We start from the raw sequence: 8,000 nt of genomic DNA on the forward strand, positions 1-8,000 counted from the left end.
TGCTGTCCAGTCAGATGCACCTATAAAAAACAGCTATTCTTTGGTCTGAGTTATGCATGTAAACAATAAATTAATCATGAGCCTTAGTAAGATACATCAATCTCTGTAGGCAGCTGTACTGATTAAGGGTACAATGTAGAGTATTTCTGTATACAAAGTTATTTTTACATTCAGTGTTACTCACCTTGAGGCCTAAAAAAAATCGATTGCATTTCCTTCCTTATAAAACACTTGCAAAGTCAATTTTCTGAATATTTTCAGTCATGCAGTGTTCGCATACCTGATTGCTGGCTTATAGTCTTTTTTTTTTGCCTTTGTTGGTGCATTGGTATGTTTCTTTTAGCATTACCACCACTAACTTAATCAGCAGCTTAAAACTGGTGGTAAGAGCGTGCATTCCATTGCTCGCATGTACAGTACATGTATTTCAATTGTCATTTGTTCATTTGGCCTGTGAAGAAGGCATGATTATGTCCACCTGCTCTATTCATTTGATTAGAGTAAACACTGTGTACTGTACCCAGGTATGGAGCAACAAATTGTGCCCGGGTCCACTTGAATAGGTGGTCTTGAGTATGGTTTCATGTGTACTCCGATACAGTTCGCATCAGGTGTGAAAACAACTGTACCAAAACACTGCTATTTAGAATGTGTAGTGTAGTGTACTCTTCTTCTTTGTGTTCATTGGTGAGTCGCAAACCAACTAAGTGCATGCCGCTACCTACTGTATTCGGATGTGTAGATATCCAAGTGTATTCGGGTACAGAACAACATTACTAATTAGAGAGCTGCCCGGCAGGGGAGTGGAGGCGGGGGGGGGCAATCATACTCAGGCACGGTACGAAGCGATTGTACCTAATGTGAAAACGCCCCAAGAGTCTGCAGCAATGCTATCAGCTTTTTCATGGCTGTGCTAAGGCACAGCAGTGCTTTGAGCTAAATGCTAAAGCCAGCATACTAACATGGTCCCAATGACAGTATGGGTATAATGTATATATGGGTATAATTAGCAAATTATCACTAAACACGAAATCACATTGAGATCACAATCTCTTTTACAAGAGAGACCTCCGAATATACAACAACACAATTCAGTCACACAAAGCAGTCATCACACACATATACTCATTAAAAAGGTCATAAACATTATTAAAAATATCCTTTGGTAGAACTTTAAGGGGAATTGGTGTCTAACTTCCAGTTAGGTGTATAGTACTGAATACCAATCTTCACTAGTTAAGAGCTGTATGAGGGACACAAGTATGCCAACGCCTTCTACACTGTAAAAAAGAAAAAGTTGAGAACACTCAAAATGTCGAGGCAACAAACCACAGTAACATTTTGAGCTGACAATTCAACTAAATTTCTTTAGTTTAGGCTTTGAGTTTATTCAACTTAAAATTTTTACTTATGTTTACTTTTCACAAGTTAGAGTATAACAGCATTACATATTATTTTACATGATCAAAACTCACAATTTTTACTTCTATTCATTTATTCTAAGTCAAAGTATCTGTGTACTCTACCCACCTGGAATTTTCTGTTTTTAAGTGATGGATTCTTCTTATTATTTTTTTTAAATCTTTTGTTGTGTCAAGCCTTATTTTTATCCCCCATGACAGCTTTTGCTACACTGTTAGCAGTCACAGTAAGCCAAGGACCACTGTTCTTTATGAAGACCACTATGACTCAAGTGTCTCAAATGAAAATGAGAGGGGCGTAGGAAGTGTCTGAATTACAAACCTAATTTTCATAGGTCTGTAATTCCCCCACATCAGTGTGGGAACTTTGAGCACTGAGTTTTACACACAGTCCAAATTTTATTTTTTATCTGGAGCATCAAAAACTTTTCTCGGATGCCTCCTAGGTTTTTCCACCATAGTGTGAAAAATACTCCTAGTTGCGGTAGCCTACTCTGCCGCTACGGTTGCTCCCCTCTTCAGCTCTGGCAAACTTGCTGGTTGTCGTAAAATGCATCGCTCATGGTGCCCAGAGCGGGAATGGCACCACAGATTTAAAACTCAGATAGGCCTAATCACCGATGCGTGAACTCGTTTGGTAAGGCCTTGAATTTAACAGACGTTCATTTATATGTAAAAGTCCCGCATTCCTGCTTTAAATCAAAAATGTAGAACAAAAATGAGGTCTAATTTTAAGTTTATGTCTGCCGTTAATGACCATAGAATCCAAATATTTTTTTCTTTTTTTGTTTTTGGGTCAAAACCATAAAAATCAAATGACACTTTCTTTCTTTGTCATTTTGCATTTGTTTCTAAGAGGAAACTTCAAATACCAAAGAGAACATGGAGCAATGAAACTACCTTAGCAGTTTTCCACATTGACAGAAGTTTGCCAAAGGTAAATGTTGAAATGTGTAGAAGTAAAGCTGTAATGACAGGAGCACTGAGGCATAGGATCCATACGTCAAAATTCTCCTCACCAGGAGACTTTCTTATGTTTAGTTTTATCAGTGCAGATTTATCACTATGTGACAGCTCTGAGGGATAATTTGCTATTGTGGTTGAACTGGTTGAACTACGATGGATACTGTCTTGAATGCTGGGTTAGCAAAGCCCAGATCCCTTCACCATGCTCTGCAGCACAATCAATCCAACAAGACACCCCACTAAGACCTGATCAGTTGTCCCTGTGTGTAAAAAAGCAAGCTGTGAAAACAGAATTCTGGTTTGATGATGTAGACCTGGAGCTTAATATTGGTGTTCACAATTACATAGGCAAAATATTCAATTTCTGTAGCACTAAGGCATAAATGAAGGTCAGATTTGTACTATGGACAATTCAGACAAATGTAAATTGAAAGAGGTTTCTTTTCTAATTGTACCTGAAAGAAAATGTCATCAATATAAGCCAACTGCACCACTCCGAAGTACTTGAGTACTTCATCTGTAAACATCTGGAAGGTAGACAGGACTTACTGTCACCCAAACAGTAACATAGTGAACTTTAAGGGCCTCATGTTTTCTAAAAGGGTGTCAGCTGTCTAGACTGCTGGGCCTGTTCCTACTGCAGGTACTGTCTCAGATCAGGTCATCAAATTGGACATGTGTAGGAATCAAGAACTGCAGGGCAACATAAAAATCTTCCTGTGACATTTTATCAAAACAACTGAGTTTCACCACTGATTACGGTGGGTGAGGTCAACCACATGCTTTTCTGCCACAAACCACAGAAGACTGAATGAGATGCCAGATATTAATTCACATGCACACATATTGTCTCACAATCAACATGTTACAGAAATAGATTAGCTTTATTAGATCACTAATGAAATAAAATGGCATACAAAAGCACATTTATGATTTGGTTTGGTTGATCTAGACATACTTGATTCCATTTGTCAAGATAACAGTGTTACATCCAGTGGCAATGGTTTTATTAATTCTTGCTTTCTACAATACCTGCTTATGGAAACTATGGTATGATTATTCTTAGGGAAACATCATTGTTCTGCAAAAAACCCCAACTGCGGTAAAAGTATGGATAGGGTAGAGTAACTAATTCATTTGGTAAAGGTTAGGGAAAGTGTGTTTTTTTTTTTGTTTTGTTTTAAAAAACAAGTCCAATGTTAACTATAGGTCTGTGACAACATGATTTCTGGTCTCCTGCACGAGAGTCTGATGCACCCCAAACTACCACCACCCCAACACCCACTCCCTTCTTTCCTCCTTGCCACATAAAGGGCACACTTCTTCTTGCATTTGTACTTAATGTTGCCATTGGGCATAAATGATGAGGTGAAGAATCCTTCAATATTAACATAATTCTTAGGAATACTGAGCTCCTTTTTTTGACTGCAGACCACAAGGAAGCTACACAAATACTGTATATCTCACAATCTACATCTAAATTGATCTACATCAAAAGTATAAGCGTAACATCTATTTTTACTGCTTTAGGCTTGAGTACACACATTCACTCTTGGTGCTGTCCCTGTGTCTTGTTGATCTGTTGGGCAGGTTAACATTTAAAGCAGCATAATGGAGGTTGTCTGCATCTCTGCAACCCTGGTAACGAAATATGTTGAAGTGGATTAGGATACCAGTCCATACAGAAATATAAAAATATCTACAAAACAAGTGATTGTTGTGCACTCAAAATGTGCTTTAATGGTAATTAGTAAATCATTAAATGTCCCCTCTGGATTTGCTGTGGAGGGAGCTGATAATCTTGCTTGAGGCTCTGTTTTTAAATCACACAAAAGGATCTTTTATTCAAAGGTTATATTTAGTGAATACAAGCTATCAAATACAACCATTACCACTTACCTTGGCAGCTGTTGCTCTTGTTCATCTTGTACACTGAGAAAGCCAGTAAAACACTCAGGATAGTGGTGAATGTCAGAGCTCCGCTCAAGAAATATACATGAGAGTTGGGAGACTTCACCTCAACTGCAGACAGCCAGATATCAGAAACAGAGCTTTCAACTTTTATCTCTATGTTCATTCAAAGTTTGATTGGAAAGTAACCATGAATAACTATAAATAGAATCAGACCATCTCTGCTATAATGTTACTCACATTTAGGATTCAGTTTGGTGCCATTTCCAAACAGTATGTGTCCACATGAGGCAACAGCACAGTAGTAGGTCCCAGCGTGAGAACGATTCAGGTTCTCCATCGGAAAATTGTAGACACAGGTGTGTGTTTGTGTGTTGGGTTTCCTCTCACACTGATCCCTCCTGTCTCCATGGGTGTAAATGAGTCCTGGATGAGATTCTTCAGAGTATTTGAACCAGTAAACACTGTGTTCTCCATCACAGGTCCCAGTGTGTACGGTACAGTTGAGAGTCACAGAGCCTCCTGGCTGGATGGTCTCAGAAACGGACTGATGGACCAAAGCTTGGCTGTTCAAACCTGAACTCTTTACACTGACAATAGCGCCCTCTGCAAACTGCAAGAGAAACATGTAGCTATTTGCGCAGTAGTAAGTAGCTGAGTCTGAAATTTGCAAATCAGTAATTGTCAAGTGATTTTTAAATTTTTCAACTTCCAGTGTGAAGCGTGAATTGTTCTTGAATTCATGATAAAATTCCTTTCTTATATCATACACATAAAAGGAAGAGATGAGCCTTGGTTTCTGTCCCAGAGTTTGCTTGTACCAGAAGAGCCATGTTGAATCATCACCTTTATAGAAACATTGCAAAGTCACTTTGTCTCCAACATTAGCAAAAATAAAACGTCTCTCTTGATGAAGAGTTGAGGGCAATTTCAAATCACTCATCTGAGCTGAAGTGAAATGAGAATAAAGCAAATGCACAATTAATTACATCTGACAGACACATAATATTTACATAAAAAATATTGCATGAAGAATTGCTATAAACTAACATACAAACTGGAGCCCAAAAAAACATAACTCACCCATTTTCCCCAAGAACAGACATGTCAGATAGAAAACAAACTTTGGAGATGTCATCATGTTTGAATTCTGTCTTGAATGAAAGAATCTCGGTACTTTCTTCACTCTTCAGACACAAGACTGTGTTTGATTGGCCATTCTGAAATGACACTGTTCTGTGCGGTTTCCTACTTAGGAAACATGATCACACGTTCACTGGTACCTATAGTGTCAAGTTTGTTTCTTGATAAGATTCACATGGTGAGATATAAATATGAAGTAAAGTAAATAATGTCTCTACATCTTGGTATCATATTTTAAGTTATGGAAAAATATATTACAGTTATACACAGTATATCGGCTTATTATCTATTATTATACACAGTATACCAGTAATCACATAGAATGGAGTCTAATTATGCTCAACATGTTGTTGCTCATCTATGTTTAATAGATACAGTAACATGCAGGTTTGATTTTGAATATAACAAATACCTGTATAATAAACATGACAAAGGTCATTCGTGTATATATACTGTGGGTGCAATCAGGGTATTCAGATCAGTCTCACAAAATCAGTCTCATAGAATCAGTCTCATAAACAATTAACCAAAAATTTTAGAATTACAATTAAAAATTAAAGTGATAAAAAAAGGAAAGTCTAGTAAAATTATTTGCATTTAAATTGACTTAAATCTATATTACAACCAGATTTATAACACCAATGAAATAACAATGTAATGAAAGCAATTGGAGTACTTAGTTGGCAGAGCATGGCTTTGGATAATATTACAGTGAAAACAACAATCACAACTGTTTAGTAAAATATAAAAGATATAGCTCAAATATATAAAGATATAGTGTTTTTGGCTTGGGCACATCTTGTTTCTCACGCCATGAGAACTATATCTGTGGACGAGCATAGTGAATAAGTTCATCAACAAATTTTGCAATACACAGCATGAAAAACATGAAAATACAAAATGCAGCTTAGTGCGAACACGAAACAAAGGCATTCTACAAGTATAACACAATACCTCATTGGCCGCACGTCATGAAAAGAGGTTCATAAGTCCTTGAGAGTCTTTTGAAAGTCTCTATGACTGTCTGCTTCTGCTTCAGACGTCAATAATTATGACTCCAAATGCAATATAGCAGAGCCTCGTGAGAGTAATCTGCTCACCTGCAGTCCATGAGAAGAAAAAAAGACCTCAGTTCTGTCAGTTCCACTAAAAGTTTACATTAGATTATGTTATTTCGTGCCTTGTTGTATTTTAACTGTAACAGATGAATTCACTGTACATCAAATCATCAGATTTAAATTTCAACCTTACATCAAATAGATTTTTTTTTTATTGCATGAAATTATGAAATCAATTATGGATCAGTTATCAATTATGCATCATGAACATTAATGCAACAGCACTTACAAAAGGGTTTATTACACACTAAAAGCATCAACCATGCAGCCACTATTATTTTAGTGTAAAAAACACAAAGCACAAATGGTAAACCCTTGCTAGATTGGTGAGACTATATACAACTGTGTGTGTATGTGTATGTAAGAGAGAAAGAGAGGGAGAGAGAAGCAGTGGGCATGTAGAAGCAGGAGGGAATCATAGCGTGCGTGTATCTGTTCCCGAGCCTGTTCCTGAGTCAGCCGACATCAAGCCTGCTCCTGGTTCCCTGTCATGGGCAATGCCCAGCTCCTGGTCCTCCAGCGTGGCCAATGCCCAGCCAGATCTGCAACTGACCGCCTCCTGTTCAGCACTCCAATGGGCTGCATAGCCTGCTCTCAGCTCTGACCTGCAGCTGAATCTTCTGGTGCCGACTGTCTCTCCAGACCCCAGTCTCTTTTTTCCCGGCCTCCAAGTCATCCTCCAGAAAGACTCCGTCTGACTGATCGTCCTCCAGCTTTTCTTCGGGAGGGGGCCCGCTTTCGCTGTCAGCCCCCTGCTCAACCTTCAGAGTGGTCCTGCGTTCGTCCCTGACCTTGCGGATGCCCTCTGGAGCGGTCCTGCCTTCGCCACCACCCGCCGGAGTGGCCCATCCTTCATCTCTACCAACAGCTGTAAAGACTGCTATTCTGAAGTCCCTGCCTTTGCCCCTCTTTTCCCCTCGGGCCATCTGCCCAAGTTCCCCAGTTTCACTCCTCAGCTCTCTGTTTACTGGCCCAACGATCCTCTCTCAGGATGCCCTCCACCCATCCGGCTTGGTGTTCTTTGGTGGGTTTCCAGTTTTATTTTGAAATCACCTTTCTTTGTGACTATGGTTGTTTTACTTCCCGCCCTTGTGTGTTCCCCACCTGTTGGATTGCCTTCCCCGCACCAATTAGTTTCACCTGTCTAGAGTTACCCTTGCCTTTTTCGTGTGTTTAGTCTGTGTTCCCCCTGCTCTTTGTAAGTTTGTCTGTTTTGTTCCTGGTTGTGGTCCTTAATTTTCCTTGTGTGTATTTTCCTGTTGCATGTGTTCCTGGATTCCTGCCACCCGCCTGACTGTAAGCCGGTTTCACTCATTCTGCCTACCTGTGAATCTACATTTGGTTGTTTCTTGTGTTCCATGCTTCCGCCATAACAAGTAGTGGTCGTGTCAGTGGAAAAATATGGTGTTTTTACAATTTTGATTAAGTTGAAAAGAGTTTA

General features: G+C 39.1%; 1 protein-coding gene across 3 annotated transcripts; it reads right to left on the bottom strand.

The window, feature by feature from the left end:
- Positions 1 to 3,884: 3,884 nt before the first annotated feature.
- LOC120797432 lies at positions 3,885 to 5,439 on the bottom strand. 3 transcript variants are annotated; one of them, XM_040141105.1, is made up of 4 exons: positions 5,382 to 5,439; positions 4,539 to 5,144; positions 4,287 to 4,409; positions 3,885 to 4,025 (listed from the first exon to the last, which is right to left on the bottom strand). In XM_040141105.1, exons 1-4 carry the CDS (start codon positions 5,437 to 5,439, stop codon positions 3,979 to 3,981), a joined length of 834 nt encoding a protein of 277 aa, XP_039997039.1. In that variant the 3' UTR covers positions 3,885 to 3,978. The 3 variants fall into 3 exon arrangements, with proteins under 3 accessions (XP_039997039.1, XP_039997038.1, XP_039997037.1); XM_040141104.1 differs by having other exon boundaries at positions 4,287 to 4,319; positions 4,539 to 5,246; XM_040141103.1 differs by having other exon boundaries at positions 4,539 to 5,246.
- Between the last annotated feature and the right edge of the window lie 2,561 nt (positions 5,440 to 8,000).

This window comes from Xiphias gladius, chromosome 12 (genome assembly GCF_016859285.1).
Source record: "Xiphias gladius isolate SHS-SW01 ecotype Sanya breed wild chromosome 12, ASM1685928v1, whole genome shotgun sequence".
Lineage (NCBI taxonomy): Eukaryota > Metazoa > Chordata > Actinopteri > Istiophoriformes > Xiphiidae > Xiphias > Xiphias gladius.

Bases quoted from the DNA above. Each gene is read 5' to 3' on its own strand.
- LOC120797432 (XM_040141103.1), bottom strand. From the start codon at position 5,439: ATGATGACATCTCCAAAGTTTGTTTTCTATCTGACATGTCTGTTCTTG. The intron at 4,410-4,538 runs GTGAGTAACATT...GGCTGTCTGCAG, and splicing joins CACCAAACTGAATCCTAAAT to TTGAGGTGAAGTCTCCCAAC. The intron at 4,026-4,286 runs GTAAGTGGTAAT...TTTCGTTACCAG, and splicing joins CAAGAGCAACAGCTGCCAAG to GGTTGCAGAGATGCAGACAA.